This window comes from Oncorhynchus nerka, linkage group LG27, assembly GCF_034236695.1.
Source record: "Oncorhynchus nerka isolate Pitt River linkage group LG27, Oner_Uvic_2.0, whole genome shotgun sequence".
Classification (NCBI taxonomy): Eukaryota; Metazoa; Chordata; class Actinopteri; order Salmoniformes; family Salmonidae; genus Oncorhynchus; species Oncorhynchus nerka.
Window position 1 is genome coordinate 68,576,524 of NC_088422.1, and position 22,345 is coordinate 68,598,868.

At 41.9% G+C, this 22,345-nt stretch overlaps 1 protein-coding gene across 1 annotated transcript in view; it reads right to left on the bottom strand.

The window, feature by feature from the left end:
• Positions 1-22,345, bottom strand: part of LOC115112205 (myotubularin-related protein 13-like) — a 168,004-nt gene that overhangs the window by 122,767 nt on the left and 22,892 nt on the right. Inside the window, exon 2 of the mRNA XM_029639079.2 lies at positions 8,432-8,517. Coding sequence (XP_029494939.2) covers positions 8,432-8,517 — 86 coding nt within the window. The remainder of the gene's footprint in view (positions 1-8,431; positions 8,518-22,345) is intronic.

Genomic DNA, 22,345 nt, shown 5'->3' on the forward strand with positions numbered 1-22,345 from the left:
ATTAAATTTACGTAAGTATTCAGACCCTTTACTAGTACCTTTGTTGAAGCACCTTCCTCAATCTACTCACAATACCTCAATGACAAAGCGAAAACAGGTTATAAATATTTGCATATTTATTACAAATAAAAAACTGAAATACCTTATTTACATAAGTATTCAGACATAGCTATGAGACTCGAAATTGAGCTCAGGTGCATCCTGTTTCCATTGATCATCCTTGAGATGTTTCTACAACTTGGAGTCCAACTGCGGTAAATTCAATTGACTGGACATGATTTGGAAAGGCACACACTTTCTTAAATAAGTACAGCCTTGTAACCAACATCGGCGAAGGTGTGTTTGCGGAGAGGCGTGGTTTAAATAGCTACTCTACTGATGTCAACATTTGACTGTAGGGTGTCAGCAAATATAATTAAGTTTACACTATTCATTTATGGCAAAGATAATTATATATATCTCCCCTTTCATCTGTGTCTGGTGTTAGCTAGTTACTGGCTAGCTAGGTCTTCAGCCAGCATGGAACAAAAGGGCGGGGTGGGGGTCGTTCAGAACTCTGACTCAGTTGTCATGTCAACACATCCGTCAGTGCTGCTGTGAACCACATCACAAGAGACATGCTGAACAGGAGATCTATTAAATCTTTTACATTATTAATGCAATTTCAATGTTTGAGATGCTTTGTGTATCACCAAAATTAGCTTGATGATTTTACTGCTACACTGCATCAATGTTTCTTGACACAGGGTAAGTGTACCTATTAAGACCACCAAAATCTATGTCTATAAACTTAACATAATATAAACTGCCTAAATTATTATAAGAAAAGTGGATATCAAATGAATTATTAATCTTGTTAAGTTTAATGCCTTGTACTTACAACATATTTTAATAAGACATACAAATAATTGATAAAATGTGAAAAGTCCAGACTCGGATTAATGTGCACCAAATGTACCCTTTAAGCCCATGGGTGTTTCAAATAAAAATGTCAACATTTACAAACTTACATTTCTAATATAAAATGTGATTATATTAAACTCCCCTAAAGTCATTCAAAAAAACTGATCATTGCTATTCATCATGAAAGTAGCACTTCCAGTGTCTTCGGAAAGCATTCAGACCACATTACTTTCTCCACATTCTGTTACGTTACAGCCTTACTCGGGTCTCTCCAGAAATGTTCGATTGGGTTCAAGAGACTTGTCCCAAAGCGACTCCTGCGTTGTCTTGGCTGTGTGCTTACGGTTGTTCTCCTGTTGGAAGGTGAACCTTCGCCCCAGTCTGAAGTCCTGAGAACTCTGGAGCAGGTTTTCATCATCAAGAAACTCTGTACCTTGCTCCGTTCATCTTTCCCTTCAATCCCGACTACTCTCCCAGTCCATGCCGCTGACAAACATCTCCACAGCATGATGCTGCCACCATCATGCATCACCGTAGGGATGTTATTGGCCAGGTGCCTGGTTTCTTCCAGACGTGACGCTTGGCGTTCAGCCCAAATAGTTAAATCTTGGTTTCATCAGACCAGAGAATCTGGTTTCTGATGGTCAGAGTCCTTTAGGTGCCTTTTGGCAAATTCCAAGCAGGCTGCCATGTGCCTTTACTGGCCTGATTGGTGGAGTACTGCAGAGATGGTTGTCCTTCTGGAAGGTTCTCCCATCTCCACAGAGGAACTCTAGAGCTATGGCAGAGTGACCATCGGGTTCTTGGTCACTTCCTTGACCAAGGCCCTTCTCCCCAGATTGCTCAGTTTGGCCGGGCGGCCAGCTCTAGGAAGAGTCTTGGTGGTTCCAAACTTCTTCCATTTAAGAATGATGGAGGCCACTGGGTTCTTGCGGAACTTCAATGCTGCAGAAATGTTTTAGTACCCTTCCCCAGATCAGTGCCGCGACACAATCCTGTCTGAGCTCTACGGACAATTCCGTCGACCTCATGGCTTGGTTTTTGACCTGATATACACTGTCAACTGTGAGACCTTATTTAAATTTGGTAAGAGAATATCATGTTACCATTGGAGTATTAATCCCACCTCCTGAATCCAAGTGTTTGACATGGGGGAGGGGACCATTCATTTTATGATCAAATATTTTTTCAATGTAGAAGCAGTCATTTGTCATACCTGGTTCATCCAATTTCATGAAAAACAAGACTGACTGTTCATAACCTTTAAAAGTACATCTGCCAACAAAAATATGTAGGCAGTATATTGCTGCATCCATACTGGTCTGTTTTTCCTTGAAAAGGAACATCGAACCATTAATGGAAATCACTGAGGTTTACAAATATTTCCCATTCCCACTGAAAAAAAATAGGCTCCACTCTCAATCCATCCTGGCTTCCACAACATTGACATAGATTATGCAACAGGTAGGCTGCTCACGGGCTCCTCCACCTGCCGGTCTGGTTCGTTAGGGTCCGGTCTGGTCTATTTCACTATACCTCTTGAAAGGCCTGGATGAGACTGACTGACTGCTATCAAAGTCAGATGGCTGTTGTGATTAGAGGTCGACCGATTAATCGGAATGGCCGATTAATTAGGGCCGATTTCAAGTTCTCATAGCAATCGGAAATCGGTATTTTTGGGCGCTGATTTCAGATTATTAAAAAAAATATTCCTTTTATTTAACTAGGAAAGTCAGTTAAGAACACATTCTTATTTTCAATGACTGCCTAGGAACTGTGGGTTAACTGCCTTGTTCAGGGGCGGAACGACAGATTTTCACCTTGTCAGCTCAGGGGTTCCAATCTTGCAACCGCACAGTTAACTAGTCCAACGCTCTAACCATTGCACCCCACGAGTAGCCTGCCTGTTACGCGAATGTAGTAGAAGCCAAGGTAAATTGCTAGCTAGCATTAAACTTATCTTATAAAAACAACCAATCATAATCACTAGTTATAACTACTGATCCAGTTTAGCAGGCAATATTAACCAGGTGAAATTGTGTCATTTCTCTTGCGTTCATTGCACGCAGAGTCAGGGTATATGCAACAGTTTGGGCTGCCTGGCTCATTGCGAAACAATTTGCCAGAATTTTACTTAATTATGACATACATTGAAGGTTGTGCAATGTAAACAAGAATATTTAGACTTCTGGATGCCACCCGTTAGATAAAATACCGAACGGTTCCGTATTTCACTGAAATAAACGTTTTGTTTTCGAAATGATAGTTTCCGGATTCTATCATATTAATGACCAAAGGCTCGTATTACTGTGTTTTATTATGTTATAATTAAGTCTGATTTGTTAGAGCAGTCTGACTGAGTAGCAGCAGGCCCGTAATCATTCATTCAAACAGCACTTTTGTGCGTTTTGCCAGCAGCTCTTCGCAAGCACAGCGCTGTTTATGACTTCAAGCCTATCAGCCTAATGGCTGGTGTAACCAATGTGAAATGGCTAGCTAGTTAGCGGGATGCGCGCTAATACTGTTTCAAACGTCACTCGCTTTTAGACAAGTTTCGAGTAGTAGGACATGTATAAAAGTAACAGATACCATTAATAAAAAGGGGCTAGAAGCATCTTATATGGTGAGCTACCGAGTGGCTAGGACAGGCAAGCCCCATACTATTGCGGAGGACTTAACTCTTCCTGCTGCCGCAGATAAGGCAGAGACAATGCTGGGGGAAAACACCAAAAAACTACACAGACAATGCCATCATCAAAAACACTTTCACAACACATCAGTGACATGGCAGGAGATGTTTTGAAATAATTACGGCATGCGTTACAGCTGGATGAGTCAGACGTGGTGGGCCTGGCATAGCTTCTGGTATATGTCCGTAACGTTTATGGGGGTCAATTAAGGAAGACGTCCTCTTCCGCAAAGCACTGGAAACCAGATCAACAGGAGAGGATCTTTTTAAAGTACTGGAAAGCTTGGTAATGGACTTTGGTGGACAAGATGTGTTGGTATCTGTACTGATGGCGCAAAAGCCATGACAGGGAGACATAGTGGAGTGGTAACGCACATGCAAGCAGTTGCTCACGACACCACTTGGGTACACGGCAGCATCCACCGGGAGGCTCTTGTTGCCAATGCAATGCCTGACAGTTTGAAAGAAGTTTTGGACACTACAGGGAAAATTGTTAACTTTGTTAAAGGCCCCTGAACTCTTGTGTATTTTCTGCACTATGCAATGATATGGGCAGCGACCATGTAACACTTTTACAACATACAAAAGTGCGCTGGTTTTCAAGGGGCAAAGTATTGACACTTTTTTTTCACTGATCTGAATCTAGTATTACAGGGACTCTCCGCAACTTAACTCAATGTGCGGGACCAAATTGAGGCTAAGATTAAGAAGTTAGAGCTCTTCTCTGTCTGCCTTAACAAGGACAACACACAGGTCTTTCCATCATTGTATGATTTTTGTGTGCAAATGATCAAGCTTACGGACAATGTCAAATGTGATATAGCAAAGCACCCGAGTGAGTTGGGTGCGCAATTACACACTTTCCCGAAACGGACGACACAACCAACTGGATTCGTTATCCCTTTCATGCCCTTCCTCCAGTCCACTTTCCGATATCAGAACAAGAGAGCCTCATCGAAATTGCAACAAGCGATTCTGTGAAAATTGAATTTTAAATCAGAAGCTACTGCCAGATTTCAGGATTGGGCTGCTCTCAGAGTATCCTGCCTTGGCAAATCGCGCTGTTAAGACACTGATGCCCTTTGCAAACATGTACCTATGTGAGAGTGTATTCTCAGCCCTCACTTGCATGAAAATGAAATACAAGCACAGACTGTGTGGAAAATGATTTAAGATGGACTCTCTGTCCAATACAACATTGCAGAGTTACAGTATGTGCATCCTTTCAAGCACACGGTTCTCATTAACCTGTGGTGAGTTATTCACAATTTTCAATGAACTACTAAGGTTTTAAATGTAAGATGGTTAAATAAAATAGCAAAATCGATTTTTATCATATTTTTTGTGCCCTGGTCCTATAGGAGTTTGTCACTTCCCACGAGCCGGGTTTGACAAACACTCACACTAATTCTTACGTTTAATAAATGTATCGTATAGTGTGTGTGGCAGTCTTACAATGGCAAAAAATGCTGACCCTGGTGCTAGAGGGGGTACTCAGATGGAGGTTGAATGTTTGAAGGTGTACGGGACTATAAAACGTTTGGGAACCACTGATCTAGGCCAATAGCCAAAGTCTATTTTTATAGCAGACACCAATGTTCCTTCAAAAAAAATTCTGGTCTGCTGATCAAACTTTTGTGTAACTTCCAGCACGAGTTCACTGTGAACACTGAGGCTGTACAGGCTTTAAGTACATTTTAAAAGTTGCCAAGTAGGCTACTGTGGCTATTTCATCATAATGTAGGCCTACCAGACTGGCCTACCATCAAAAACAATGGAGAAAATGCATCCCATAACATTTTAACCTGGATATAGTAGTTTGATCATTCAGCCTACATTTTCTCAACATTTGATATGGACTTGGCCTATTAAGACACTTTCAGTTTAATGCCTGCCGCACTATGATCAAACGATGAATGAATTTGATGGAGTTCTTGGCGCTCAGAAGGTTTAAAAGTTATTTTTAAATAACCCCAAAACATGGGAGGCCTAATGTAATAATGAGAGAGACAGAAGAAACAATAGCAGGATATAAAAATCTCATGAGAAATTTGAAAACCTTACAGTTAAGCAAAGCATTAAAGACTAAAAACGTATGCATGCATGAGGCCAGAAAATTAAAAATCCCTTCTTGCCGTTGTGAACCAAACAACCAAAAGCCTGATCCTACTAACTGAAACATCATAAAAGCATTAAGACAAAGTTATGAAGAGTATTCTGAAAGCTATTCAAATAGTGTTTATTGCCCTAAAGTTGCCACTTTTAAAAATGGGAATAATTATGAAAGTCGGAGTCTGTTATTCTCATTCATAGATTTATTTTGAATTAATATTTTTTAGGCCACAAGAAGTGAAATTTAGCAAACAATATCAAGATGACGAGTCCAAAGAAAAGCTTAAACTGGCCTAAACTCATTTGCATATTATTCTAGCAATGTGCAACCTACCTACAACACAACATATATAGAGCCCAGGCTAATAACATAGAAGAGGATGAGCTAAAAATACAACTCAGTTTATAATTATTCAGTTTTGAGGAAAGCAGAGTCTCTCTGCAGCCCATTATGATTTACAACCCATCACAAAACCTACAGTCAGCTAGACTCATTGCCTGTGTCACTCGCTCCATCTTCACGATTCGGCACACACAGACATCCAAGATAGCCAAGGCCTCTCTCTTTCATGCCACAGCTCCACCAGATGGAATAGGCTATTTGAAAAGATTTGGGTCTTGAAAATATATTCTGTCAATGTCACGATACTTTTCACTGCTGAATACCAACTGCTGAAGTCCTATTTTCAGGTTCGTGAAGCAACTGCTTTCTATACCGCTCGATCTGGTCTTCCCTCAGTCTCCCGTGTTTTTCGCCGCACAGACCGGACAAGTTTAAGCAGGAGTTCAATGGATTATGGTCATTGTAGTTAATTACTACAATTTCTGCACTAAACTATGTAGAAAATTGGCCTGTTGGAAACTACAACTCCCTACTACATCGCACAGTTCAGGCTTCATCTGATTTCTCTCTCTCATCTTGCTCACAGGGGAAAAAACTAAATGGAATTTTAAAAAAATTGAACAGTCAAATTAGCTGTTTAAAAAAACAAAAAACTGATTGTTTAAAATTAATAATAATAAATAAAACATATATATATATATTTGTATTAAAATCATATATATATATATATATATATATATTTTTTTAAATGTATTTATTAAATTTAAAAGAAAATCACTCAGCACTACTATGCCAAAAATGTGGACATTACCAAAAACATGTGGCCAGTTTGTGGGTTATGTGAAAGCATTGAGTGCTAAATGTAACAAAATCCATAGTTGGGTGTTGAGGAGAGAGAAAAAATGAAATTGACAGAACTAGAACATACTGTATAACAGAGGAAGAAGAAATGTCCATGTGTATCCACTTGGCATTAAAAAGGCAGAGTAGTTTAGCCTCCATGAGGGGAGAAGTGCATATGTGAACATAAACAAATGTTCAAAATGATGCAGCGATCGCATCTTTAAGAAATTGTGCTGATTTTGCTTGTTCTAACTAAATGTTTAACTAGTTCCTGGAATCTGTCAAAATTATCGGGTAATTAGGGTCTTCGCGGGACAGCGGCATTCAAGAGGCGCCTCGCTCTCCTCGCTGTTGACTGTGGGCCAAAAGCATCCTAATTTAAATCATTTAGTATGTCCAAGTAAACAAACAAATAAACAAACACGCGGGCAGGCCCCATTGGCCATGAGCTGTCAGGAGAAAGAACACTGTTGAACTGTGGGAGGCTGCCTGGGCCAGTGAGTTTACTGCTACTGCTGCCCTGGATATTGATTTCCAGATCTCTCCAGACCCAGATAAGCAAATATTTGGTCACAATGAGTGCAATGATTTGTGCATGATGGTAATAGGCCCTATGTCTCGAGTCAAGGACCCCCCTAAGTCACCCTCGGAGGAGAGGGGGCTGGAGAAAGATAATGAGAGTGACCAAAGGGAGAGAGAGGGATGCAACTCCCTAATGCAACCAAAAAAAGGAAGATTGGGACACCCAGCAGAGAGAGCGATAACAGGCTGGACATAGCTGAGGATTCTGGGAGGTGGGTAAGAATGTCCCAATTAGTGGGTTGGCGGAAAGGGTTGAAAGGGTTGAAACAAACTCTTGAATAAACAATCATTATGCATTTGTTGATATAGGAAATGCCAATATTTGCTCTGCACCCTCCAGAAGAACATGCGTCCTGGGAACATAGGAAGATGCCTCAACTGCTGCTCCACTCCTGGGGTTCTTGTCAGTATGATATGGCAACAGAACATTTCGCAGTGCACTTCACAGGATTTTTTTTAATTAAAAAATTGGTCAAAACTGTTCCGGCAAGTCAGGAAGTTGGCACTGTGAGAAGATTAACCAGGGGAACACTGCACAACCTGTACAAATGACACATCAACCTCCAGAAAGTTCCAGAAGAGCTACTAGAGAGGGCTCCCTGAGTGAACAGAGCGCTCCAACAGCATGATTGGTTGGAGCACCGTAGCTTAACAAGCACATTTTCCATTTGCAGACAAAATAACCACTAAAATGGTGCTCACAGTCACAACAGGAGATTATGCAAATCTCTCCATTTTTGTTCTGTCAGGCAGTGCCCCGTGTGTCCATTAGGTCAACTCAAGTTCTGCGACGAGAAACCAGAGCTATCTTCAATCTTTGCTTGCAGTATTAAACCCACACCCATCAAACATGCAGACTGAGGTAGGGAGGTTAATGTGGGGAAGCAAGCAACTCACTACCACAGCTATCACACAGGGTGCATGAATAAGTCAGTTTCAGTAAAATGTTATGTACTCACCATCTCCACCCCCTGGGGAAACACTGTGCCCTCCCAGTCCTTTTTGGGGAAGCGCTGGATTATCTTCCCACATCCTTCTCCTGCACCTGGAAATGAAACAGCAATCAATGGCAGGGAAACCTGGCATGCCAAGGATCTGATCTGATGTCAAAGTGTCCTCCACCTAAGAAGTAGCCTGAATAATATCTACAATATTATGGAATTCATAACAGAGCTCTAGGGCCTATACCACCCACAGGAAGATGGAAGAGATAAGCTCCTCTAGTTACCAGACAGATGCACTGTGTACGGTGAATGATGCATGGGTCAAGATAATGTTCTGTGGAATGGACGCTTTACATAATAAAGGTCAGCTTTTCACATTGTTAAAAGGACATACTGGTTGTGAATGGCCCTAATAAAACAAGTTTTCCAAACAGTAGAGGTGAAGGGGGCATTCAAGGACGCACAAATAATTTTGATGTAAGATCACATTTCCAGACTTCCTAATTGGCACAAATCGGTTTGGTGCATTCTTTCAGGTCCACAGTGATGATTCTCCTTACATTTTCCATCTTTCTCTTCATTCTGTAGGAACACTTCAACCACAAGAGGAAAGCACTAAGGAGTAGCACTACAGGGTCATAACGGCAGAACATTCATCCTGTGCTTCTCCAGTGGTAATGTATGAGGGATTGTGTTGCTCCTGAGTGCTAACAAATAACCCAAGAGTGCCATGTTAAAGAGATACTTCTGGATTTTGGCAATAATGCCCTTTATCTACGTCCTCAGAGTCAGATGAACTCATGGATACCATTTTAATATGTCTCTGTGTCCAGTATGAAGGAAGTTAGAGGTAGTTTTGCGAGCCAATGCTAACTAGTGTTAGCGCAATGACTGGAAGTCTATGGGTATCTGCTAGCATGCACATAGACACAAAAATGGTATCCACGAGTTGGTATCGGACTCTGGGTGAGTAGATAAAGGGCTTCATTGCGAAAATCCCACAGTAGAACTTCAAAATGTAAATGGTGAAGCAATCCTACAAGCCAATTGCCAACCCACACTAAGGGGAAGACAAAACAGATATGTTTACAAACTTAGCCTATTATTTGCATCTGCACTAGCAGATGCCGCAATAAATAAATAGGCCTATTTCCAAATCAGTGAGCATGGAGCCAAAGCCCTAATGTAGCAAAGTCGCCATTGAACAAATATAAACTTGAAAGCATCCAGAACCAATGTGCAGGGAGTGTAAATGAGTTGACTGACAGTGAAATTGAATTCAAATGTGACACTGCCATCGACATGAGAAACAAACACGCATAGAGGTTAAAAGAATGAAGGTGAAATGCATCAACAGATCTGGAATCGGTCACGGCCAATAAATAAATTACAGGGTTGGATTAAATCAAGATGTTTCACCGAGAAAGTGGCCAAAGATTAAGTGCGAGAAACTGAACGCGGACAGCTAACACAGCAAATTACAGAAGTGGGAAGGCCATCCATTTGGGAGTGATCCACTCTGACAGCATGATTCAAGGAGAGGAGGAACAAAAGAAGGAAAAAGGGAGAGAGAACCCCCCTCAACCCCAGCATCTGTCAGGTAGGTCACCTATTAGACAGCCCAGGGAAATATCTGCAAACAAGAGGTCAGATCAATAGATTGTGGTGGCAGAGAGAGATGCAGTACATGGCTGATCTGCTGAACACTGTCATCTCTTTATTCTCAGTTCGGTATTCAATGCATGGTTGAGCCGACAATGCCACAACATGGACTGCATAGATTCAAAGTGTTGTCTGGTCTATTTTAAGAGCCAATTTATCATGAAAAAGAACAGGGTCACCGTCACATAATGGCAGACTTACAATTGTTTTGGGGAATTTGAAAAATTTGATGTAATTACGTGTCAACAAAATGTAATGAGTCACAACAAACTGCAACCTATTTAAGGTGGCGATTGAAGAGGATTTGAAAGAACAATCTGGAAAGCTAAGAAATGGAAAAATAATCTAAGAAATTTAAAAGATGCCAAGACCATCTACAAATGCTTTCCTTTCCAACGTGCCGTTTGACACAGTGACTTCATTTACATTTAGTTTAAGCTCTGTCAAACATACATTTAGCACACAGTTTTCCTTCAATCTCTGTTGAGAAGAAACCTATCAAGAATGACAAAAGGATGATTGCTGCGCGAAGCCTATTGTTCTGGATTTTGATTGGTAGAGAGATGAAATAGGTCCATTCAGTCTATTAATGCAGACTATATGGGGCAATATATACTGAACACAAATATAAATGTAATATGCTAAAAAATGTATTGACTTACAGTTCAAATCAGTCAATTGAAATAAAGAAATTAAGCCCTTTATCTATTGATTTCACATGACTGGGCAGGTGTGTAGCCATGGCATAGGCCCACCCACTTGGGAGCCAGGCCCAGCCAATCAGAATTATTTGTTTCCAACAAAACTGCATTAGAGAGAGAAATAATCAGCTGTCCGGGTGGCTGGTCTCAGACGATCACGCAGGTGAAGAAGCCGGATGTGGCGGTCCAGGATTGGCGTGGTTACACATGCTCTGCAGTTATGGGGCCGGTTGGACGTACTGCCAAATTCTCTTAAAACAACGTTGGATGCAGTTTATGGTAGCAACATTACCATTACATTCTCTGGCAACAGCTCTGGTGGTCATTAATGCAGTCAGCATGCCAATTCCATGCTCCCTCAAAACTTGTGACATCTGTGGCATTGTGTTGTGTGATAAAACTGCACATTTTAAAATGGCCTTTTATTGTCCCCAGCACAAGATGCACCGTTGTAATGATCATACTGTTTAATCAGTTCTTGATATGCCACACCTGTCAGGTGGATGGATTATTTTTGGCAAAGGAGATATGCTCACTAACAGGGATTTTAAAAGTATTCAGATCCCTTGACTTTTTCCACATTTTGTTACGTTACAGCCTTATTCTAAAATTGATTAAATAAATTCTCTGCAAACTACATAATTTTTGCAAATGTATTAAAAACAAAAAACAGAAATACCTTATTTACTTAAGATTCAGACCCTTTGCTATGAGACTCAAAATTGAACTCAGGTGCATCCTGTTTCCATTGATCATCCTTGAGATGTTTCAACTGGATTGGAGTCTACCTGGGTAAATTCAATTGATTTGACATTATTGGAAAAGCACACACACCGGTCTATATAAGGTCACACAGTTGACCGTGCATGTCAGAGCAAAAACCAAGCCATGAGATGGAAGGAATTGTCCTTAGAGCTCTGAGACAGGATTGTGTCCAAGCACAGATCTGGGAAAGGGTACCAAAAACCATTCCAGTTTTGGCTTTGTAATTATTGGGTAGTGTGTAGATTGATCAGGAACATTTTAGAATACAGGTCTTAATCTAACAATATGTGGAAAAAGTCAAGGGGTCTGAATACTTTCCAAAGTCACCATAAAATACATTTGTGCACAACATTTGAGAGAAAAAAAGCTTTGTGTGTGTATGGAGAATTTCTGAGATCTTTTATTTCAGCTCATTTTACATGCTGCGTTTATATTTTTGTTCAGGATAGTTCAACATCTCAATGATGTTCAGTACACCACTTTACACTTCCCTTCTGCTAAATCCTTCTTCCTTGTCTCCCGATTCCCTTTCAGCATCCTATGACTTGCACGGTCTGCTTTCTATCCCAGTCGGCTCCGCCATCCCCTCCTGCTCCGTGGCGGAGTGACTTATTGCGAGCTTACAGAACAGGAATCCTGGCAGCTGAGCAAAAACAGAGAAACTAAACTTGCGGAGGACCTATCGTGCATTCACCTACTCGTCTCTACCTCTGCACCTACTGCTAAAACCACTTTCTACCACTAAATGTCAAGCTTCTGCCTCTAACACTAGGAAACTCTTTCCCCACCTTCTCCTCCCTCCTTAAATCCTCCACCCCTCAACCACTTTCAATGAGTAGCAGATGTTGTCAACCTTTTTAACCACTCAGCCTATTGAGTCCACTGGTCTCACTCACACAGAACTACCCTACTCCTTGACCTCTTTCTCCCCTCTCTCCAGATGACATCCTGCGACTAGTGAGGTCTGGCCACCTGACAACTTGCCCGCTCGATCCCATCCCCTCCATCCTTTTCCAGACCATCTCTGGATACCTCACTTCCCTCATCAACTCATCCCCGACCACTGGCTGCATCCGCTCGGACTTCAAAATGGCCCGAGTTGCTGCCCTCCTCAAAAAACCAACACTCGACTCATCTGACGTCAAACTATAGACCTGTATCCCTCCTTTTTCTTTCCAAAACACTTGACGGTGCTGTTGCTGACCAACTTTCTTATCTCTCAGAACGATCTTCATGACCCTAACCAGTCAATCTTCAAGACGGGTCACTCAACCGAGAATGCTATTCTCGTGTCAGAGGCTCTCCTTACTGCCAAAGCTGGCTCTCTCTCCTTTGTTCTTATCCTCCTAGATTTATCTACTGCCTTAGACTAGAGGTCGACCGATTAATCGGAATGGCCGAATAATTAGGGCGATTTCAAGTTTTTCATAACAAATCAAAAATCGGTATTTTTGGGTGCCGATTTGCCAATTTTTTTATATATATTTTTTAAATATATATTTTTTTACTCCTTTATTTAATCTTTATTTAACTTGGCAAGTCAGTTAAGAACACATTCTTATTTTCAATGACGGCCTAGGAACAGTGGGTTAACTGCCTTGTTCAGGGGCAGAACGACAGATTTTCACCTCGTCAGCTCTTGCAACCTTAACTAGTCCAACGCAATAACGACCTGCCTCGTTCTCGTTGCACTCCACAAGGAGGCTGCCTGTTATGCGAATTCAGTAAGCCAAGGTAAGTTGCTAGCTAGCATTAAACTTATCTTATAAAAAACAATCAATCATAATCACTAGTTAACTACACATGGATGATGATATTACTAGATATTATCTAGCGTGTCCTGCGTTGCATATAATCTGACTGAGCATACAAGTATGACTGAGCGGTGGTAGGCAGAAGCAGGCGCGTACACATTCATTCAAACAGCACTTTCGTGCGTTTTGTCAGCAGCTCTTCGTTGTGAGTCAAGCATTGCGCTGTTTATGACTTCAAGTTTATCAACTCCCGAGATGAGGCTGGTGTAACCGAAGTGAAATGGCTAGCTAGTTAGCACGCTAATTGTCGTTGTGTTGATGGTTTGAGCCCAGGCAGGAGCGAGGAGAGGGACGGAAGCTATACTGTTACACTGGCAATACTAAAGTGCCTATAAGAACATCCAATAGTCAAAGGTTAATGAAATACAAATGGTATAGAGGGAAATAGTCCTATAATAACTACAACCTAAATCTTCTTACCTGGGAATATTGAAGACTCCTGTTAAAAAAGGAACCACCAGCTTTCATATGTTCTCATGTTCTGAGCAAGGAACTGAAACGATCGCTTTCTTACATGGTATATATTTTACATGGAACATATTGCACTTTTACTTTCTTCTCCAACACTTTGTTTTTGCATTATTTAAACCAATTTGAACATGTTTCATTATTTACTTGAGGCTAAATTGATTTTGATGTATTCTATTAAGTTAAAATAAGTGTTCATTCAGTCTTGTTGTAATTGTCATTATTACAAATAAATACATTTAAAAAACGGCAGATTAAATTGGCATCGGCTTTTATGGTCCTCCAATCATCGGTATCGGCGTTAAAAAATCATAATCTGTCGACCTCTACCTTAGACACCATGAACCATAAGATCCTCCTCTCCACCCTCTCAGGGCTGTGCACACTCTTGGATTGTATCCTACCTGGCAGGCTACTCCTTCCAGGTGACAGGAAGAGGATCAGTGCCTGCACCAAGTACTCGGTTCTAGGCCCTCTTCTCTATATACACACACACACACCAAGTCACTGTGACACCGATGACACAACTACTTTTCTCTTTTTCCCCCTTCTTACACTCAGGTGGTGACACCCATCTCTGCATGTCTGGCAGATATCTCAACTTGGATGTTGGCCCACCACCTCAAGACAGAACTGTTCTTCCTCCCGGGGAAGGCATGCCTGCTCAAAGACCTCTTCATCACAGTTGACAACTTCACACAGTCGCCCTCCCAGAGTGCAAAGAACCTTGGCGTGACCCTGGGCCTATGGACAGATACTCCAATCTCCGCTGTGGAGCTTTGCAGCTCCTTCAGGGTTCTCTTTTGTCTCTGTTGCCTCTCTGATTAATTCTCTCCTTGCCTGTTCCGTGAGTTTTGGTGGGCGGCCCTCTCTTGGCAGGTTTGTTGTGGTGACATTCTTTCCATTTTTTTATTATGGTATTTAAAATGGTGCTCTGTGGGATGTTCAAAGTTTGATTTTTCTTTTATAACCCAACCCTGATCTGTACTTCTCCACAACTTTGTCCCTGACCTGTTTGGAGACCTCCTTGGTCTTCATGGTGTTGCCCCTAAGCGCGTGCATATATTATATATATATATATATATATATATACACACACACACACATACATACATATATATACATACATATATACATACATATATACATACATATATATATATACATACACACACACAGCTCAAAAAAATAAAGGAACCCATGGAGGTCTGGATTTGGAGTCACACTCAAAATTAAATTGGAAAACCACACTACAGGCTGATCCAACTGATGTAATGTCCTTAAAACAAGTCAAAATGAGGCTCAGTAGTGTGTGTGGCCTCCACGTGCCTGTATGACCTCCCTACAACGCCTGGGCATGCTCCTGATGAGGTGGCGGATGGTCTCCTGAGGGATCTCCTCCCAGACCTGGACTAAAGCATCCGCCAACTCCTGGACAGTCTGTGGTGCAACTTGGCGTTGGTGGATGGAGCGAGACATGATGTCCCAGATGTGCTCAATTGGAGTCAGGTCTGGGGAACGAGAGGGCCAGTCCATAGCATCAATGCCTTCCTCTTGCAGGAACTGCTGACACACTCCAGCCACATGAGGTCTAGCATTATCTTGCATTAGGAGGAACCCAGGGCCAACCGCACCAGCATATGGTCTCACAAGGGGTCTGAGGATCATCTCGGTACCTAATGGCAGTCATGCTACCTCTGGCGAGCACATGGAGGGCTGTGCGGCCCTCCAAACTAATCCCATCCCACACCATGACTGACCCACCGCCAAACCGGTCATGCTGGAGGATGTTGCAGGCAGCAGAACGTTCTCCACGGCGTCTCCATGTCACATGTGCTCAGTGTGAACCTGCTTTTATCTGTGAAGAGCACAGGGCGCCAGTGGCGAATTTGCCAATCTTGGTGTTCTCTGGCAAATGCCAAACGTCCTGCACGGTGTTGGGCTGTAAGCACAACCCCCACCTGTGGACGTTGGGCCCTCATACCACCCTCATGGAGTTTGAGCAGACACATGCACATTTGTGGCCTGCTGGAGGTCATTTTGCAGGGCTCTGGCAGTGCTCCTCCTTGCACAAAGGCGGAGGTAGCGGTCCTGCTGCTGGGTTGTTGCCCTCCTACGGCCTCCTCCACGTCTCCTGATGTACTGGCCTGTCTCCTGGTAACGCCTCCATGCTCTGGACACTACTCTGACAGACACAGCAAACCTTCTTGCCACAGCTCGCATTGATGTGCCACCCTGCATGAGCTGCACTACCTGAGCCACTTGTGTGGGTTGTAGACTCCGTCTCATGCTACCACTAGAGTGAAAGCACCGCCAGCATTCAAAAGTGACCAAAACATCAGCCAGGAAGCATAGGAACTGAGAAGTGGTCTGTGGTCACCACCTGCAGAACCACTCCTTTTTGGGGGGTGTCTTGCTAATTGCCTATAATTTCCACCTGTTGTCTACTCCATTTGCACAACAGCATGTGAAATTTATTGTCAATCAGTGTTGCTTCCTAAGTGGACATTTTGATTTCACAGAAGTGTGATTGACTTGGAGTTACATTGTGTTGTTCAAGTGTTCCCTTTATTTTTTTGAGCAGTGTATATACACACACTGATCATGTGACACCTAAATGAAGTCCACCTGTGTGCTATCTAATAATAATAAGACTTCTGAAGGCAATTCTTTGCACCAGATCTTATTTAGCGGCCTCATAGCAAAGGGGATGAATACATAGGCACGCACCACTTTTCCGGTTTTTATTTTGTATAATTCTTTGAAAACAACTTGTTTTTTTCATTTCACTTCACCAATTTGGACTATTTTGTGCATGTCCATTACATTAAATCCAAATAAAAATCCATTTAAATTACAGATTGTAATGCAACAAAATACAAAATAGGAAAAATGACAAGGGGATGAATACTTTTGCAAGGCATGGTTGACGTGTAAGAGTGACAGTAAAGATAATTTGCTGACAAGAGAGTCTACTGTACATCATGGCATTGCTGCCTTAAAAATAGACCGATCTCTTTCCACAAAACACTTTTTATCCCCATATTGACGTTGATTCTGCTTCCTGTAAACATGTCAGCCAAGTGGAGAGTGGCAATGCCGAGTGCTCTCCCCTGATCTAAACTGGAACAGCAGACATTTCAGGAAACCACTGGCTCACAGAACATGCTAATAGCCATGTTGGTAATTGAAATTGTAACCAGCAGTAAAAACAGGCACTAGACCTTGTATTACAACAAAAATAAATGACAGCCTAGCATTTCCTCTCACAGTACGTAAAGTACCATGAAGACCAGGCCTGAACTACTGTCTAAAACACACACGTTAAGTACCATCCTCTGTTTTATCATGGTGGAGCAGTGGTCCACGAGTCAGGCAGGTCATGTAGAGGGGAGAGATTAGGAATCCAATAGGAGGGACTGCTACACCTAATCACCAGTATCATTTGGCTGCTGCCCTGCTGCCCTCAGCGGCTCAAGCCAGCAGTCAGCTGCCCCTTAACACGTTGACCTCTGTCAGGGATTTGGAGACAGAGGGGAGCCGTTAATCTTCATGAGGGTTTTGGGCCTGTGTGGAGGGCTGAGTAGGGCCCCGAGGAGCCCGTCCCCTGTCCTGACCATGACATCGCATCAAGTGTCAGCAGTATGTGCCCATTCCCTGATTGAGATCACATGCTTAGAATCTTTCAGCGGTCCAAGCTCTACTTTCCACTCATGGATGACAAATTACAGAATTCCTGACATTTGGTGAGGCTGCACTCTGTAAACAATTAAAAGTAGTCCAGACCATCAGATATTACCCCTTAGATAACAATAAAGCAGCCGGACAGCTGTGGTTAATACAAGCCAGGTCAGCCTAGAACAGAAACATGCTAATTTCAGGATCCTCTTGTAATAACAAACAGAGGAATTCCAAACAACTGGTAGATTTTCCACACTGTTAACCTGCTTGGGGGTCATGACAAAAAATAAACAAGTGAATAACATTCGGTTTATAGAAGTGCTGAATAATATTGATCACTTTCTGGAGAAGACTAAGCAGACTTGGTCTGTTTAGTAACACCATGGGCCCAATCACTAGTCTACATGGGATTTACTCCATGTTTAACAAGGGTTGCAAAAAAATGACAGACAGGCTTAGTCAAACATTATTTTGGCACTGAAAGTGTTGCCTGAACAGGGGCCTGAGTTAACAGTAGCAATTAATAATACGGATTTAGGCCTATGCCTAGTGTGTCTTAGAAAAATATTAATTTCTCAGGGGTTCTTTTAAAAAAAATGATTACATTGACAAAAATGGCTGCATAATTCTGTGGTAGCCATGCTGGTTAACTGTGCCTTGAATTCTAAATGAAATCAGACAGTGTCACCAGCAAAGCACGCCCACACTATCACACCTCTTCCTACATGCTTCACGGTGGGAACCACACATGCGGAGATTATCCATTCACCTACTCTGCATCTCAAAGACACGGCGGTTGGAACCAAAAATCTAACATTTGGACTACCAAAAAGGACAGATTTCCACCGGTCTAATGTCCATTGCTCGTGTTTCTTGGCCCAAGCAAGTCTCTTATCGATGTCCTTTAGTAGTGGTTTCTTTGCAGCAATTCAACCACAAAGGCCCGATTCAGTCTCCTCTGAACAGTTGATGTCGAGATGTGTCGGTTACTTGAACTCTGTGAAGAATTTATTTTGGGCTGCAATTTCTGAGGCTAGTAACTAATGAACTTATCCTCTGAAGCAGAGGTAACTCTGGGTCTTCCATTCCTGTGGCGGTCCTCATGAGTCAGTTTCACCATAGAGCTTGATGGTTTTTGCGACTGCACTTGAAGAAACTTTCAAAGTTCTTGAAATGTTCCGCATTGACTGACCATGTCTTGGAGTATCGTCTCGTTTCGCTTATTTGGAGTTGTTCTTGCCATAATATGGAATAGGGCCATCTTCTGCATACCACCCCTACATTGTCACAACACAACTGATTGGCACATTAAGAAGAAAGAAATTCCACAAATTAACTTTTTACAAGGCACATCTGTTAATTGAAAGGCATTCCAGGTGACTACCTCATGAAGCTGGTTGAGAGAATGCCAAGCGTGTGCAAATCTGTCATTAAGGCGAAGGCTGGCCATTTGAAGAATTTCAAATATAAAATATTTAGATTCCAAATGTGTTATTCGTCATTTTGATGTGTTCACTATTATTAGAAAATAGTAAGAATAAAGAAAAACCCTTCAATGAGTAGGTGTTCTAAAGATTTTGACCGGTAGTGTATTACATTCGAAAATCTTGTAAAACTTACAAAAACAAAACAAATGTCAAACCCCCAAAACCAAATTGTAAACCAAACCATTAAACAATGTTTCCCCGAATCCTCCACATAGGTCTCCTGTGTGTCCTAAAAACCTGTTTTTCATAGACTCACGGTGTTAATGAGTTGGCCAGGGTATTTTCACAGTATTGTAATGACCAGAATAAGACAGCGGTTATATCACTGGGTCTGCTGAGAGTTTTCTACACAGTCTGTTAGTGCAACACAGACTATCAGAGCTGGAGGTTACTGCTGCGTGCATTCCACAGCTAACTCATGCCATTTTTACAATTTTGGCCTGTGGTAAAATACACGAAAGATGTGAGTGTTGAGCAAATTTGGGACAAGAGACAAAAGGTGTGCTGAGAGTAAGATGAGCAAATATTTGCATACACTTGCAACACAACAGCTTAAATGAAAACAAGCTCAAATGAAAAACCTAAGAGACAAAAAAATATATATATATATTTTTTCAATATATTTTTTAAAAAGAGGCCAAAGACATAATGCTCTAGACATTATTAATCATTGACTGATTCGGTTTCCAAAACAACCATAGGATGGTCGTTGGTCTCTCTTGATATATTCTTGATTAGCGCAGGTGGTTCTTCTACTGGAAAAAGGTTAATCCATCTTCCTGGCCTTGGTCTTCTAGCAGAGCTGCTCAATAAATCAGCTCTAGGAGGCCTGGGCAGGCCCTAGGCCGGCGGCTAGCCGCCAGCTGTCGTCATCTCCACGTCAATTTCCTAACCTACATCTGGCCCAGTGTGTGGACAGGTGTGCCGATTGGTCGGAGACAGGTTGGCAGGTGCTGCCAACTCTGTTTTCCTCTGTTCCACAAGAAGGGTTTTATTAAAATCCCCCACCGCTGCTTCACGTAATGAAACCCAGTTAGTGCTGAATGCTATTTTTTCAGCAAGAGTTATTACGTAAAGCCCCTAATCACTCCAACAACCTGTCCAAAAGCTTTCCACCACCCCCATCCTAAAACTAAACACACTGGACTGGATGTTCCAAAGAGAAGATTTGCAAAGGACTATGCCATGGTTTGCATAGGAAAGGGTATCAAAGATGATCAAGTGAATGATGTCAGAGATCCAATTCCAGGAAGCATTCCAGTGTCTGAAAGCAGCTGCAGAACTAGGAAAATATTTGGAAGGAAAGGCATCAGGAGCATCACAGGAAAAGATGGACCAAAATGCACATCAACCATCAAAATAATACGGGTCAAATGAATTAAGAGCCGTGGAAGGTTAACCATACAACCAGTGACGTACCTAGCACACCATTTGTTAACTTGTCCTTTATGGATGACGAATGGTGGCCATAACATTTTCCTAAATAAGTGGTTTTGTTTTGGTTTAATTTCCCTAAAAGAGCAAGGCATATGAATGAAAAGGTTTCATTGAGTTCAATCCTCTGGCCTCCATTACAACTAGTCTATAGCTATGATCTGAACATTGACAGATATCTGATCAAGAGACTAGGCAATTACTGATTAGGGAGTGGGACTTGCCATGGCTTCTTTTGCAATCCTTCCTACAGTACCACACTGACAATCAGCAACCTACTTTTCCATCATACAATATGCAAATGCTTTTCCTAACTGATTACTTGACTTTCATAAGTACTTGAATGGAATGTTAATATTTGTGGAAAACAGAATCCCCATCTGGATAGCTGCTCTGAAGCAGTGTATTCAGTGGAGTTTCCCTGGACAAGCTTTGGCTATCACCCCTCCTGCACTCTCCACTCTGACGAAGAAAGGAAGGAACTCCTCCATTGTGGTCAGGATGCCTCATCACAAAGCGCAAAACCAAAAGGGAAGCTGCCCAAAGTTCATCAGCCAATCAATAGAGGTAACAAATCCCTGGTGTTCAATAACATAAGAGACATTTCCACATCTGACATTTTGTCAATTCTACAACCACCACAACCGGAGTACCTCACCTCTATTGGCCAAAAGCAGAAACTGAATGAAAGCTACGGACTTACTCTGACAGAGCACATCACAAATTCCTTTAAAATATGATTGAAATAATATTAGGTTAAGATATTCATAACACTAAGGCCTTGCACAAGCTTCCAGAACTGTAACAAGAATTAGGGCTGGCACAATTACCGTATAAGCACGTATGAATAGAACAGGCTTGGAACCCTGACAATTTAACTGCATACAATCATTTTCATTGTAATGTAGAATGTTTATTCAAATGATGTGGCTCTAGCAATGGAATTTATTTTTTGTAATGTCAGTTGAATCAACAAATCACAGCACATATTGATGGGTACACTTCTTTATCTTCCTGATTTGCACCTGCGGGTACACTCGCAATGGCAGCCAGTCCACCCATTAACAATAAGAAGAATTTATTCAAATTTTATAGCGCTATTCATTGATATAAAAATGGAAGCACTTTAAAGCAAAAAAATATATACTAATTTAGAAGAACATCATTCATGAGAAGGGTGGTCATGAGAGGGTCAGGAAAGTTAATGGCTTGAGGGGTCATCGGAGGAAGGTGGTCATAAAGGGGGAGAGTAAGCAAAGCTGGTCTGTGTCATCAAAGCGTCTTGCGACCCTGCCGTCTGTATGGCTTCGCCATAGCAGGACTAGGATGAAGTTTGACCTCAGCCACTGCAGTTCATGGACTCCAGACTAGGTGTAGCTAGCTAGCGACTCCTTCACAACTACCAAAATGAAGCACCCACTTGGATGAAGCTACAGGAGTCAAGTGGCACCAGAAAGCATACCACATGTCAATAATAATTCAAAAGTAGCCTAGTAACTTAGTCCTCCCTACTATCCTCATCACTCCACACCTCGGCTATGCCGTCTTGCTTGAGGCTTCTCCATCCTCAACCTCCGGACACAGGCTGGCATTCGAATCAAAACAATTGACAGCTAACATTAGCTAGCTAGCCAAACGAATGAGTGACCAGCTTCAGTCTTCAAACTCTGTGGTGGATTCTGATCATATTAATTAGCTATATTCATTCTTAAAACAAAAAAATACATAAAATAAGAATAATTTACAAAATGTACAGAAGCTCTCTGCCTAGGCTACCTGATGGCGCCATTGCAACCACAGAAACTCATGCCATCATTGACTTGAATGAGGACGCCCGTTCTATTCTACGTCACGTAGCTAACATATTCATGCTTTGCATACTCCTCTTTGATTTAGAAGATACTGTTGCACAAACAA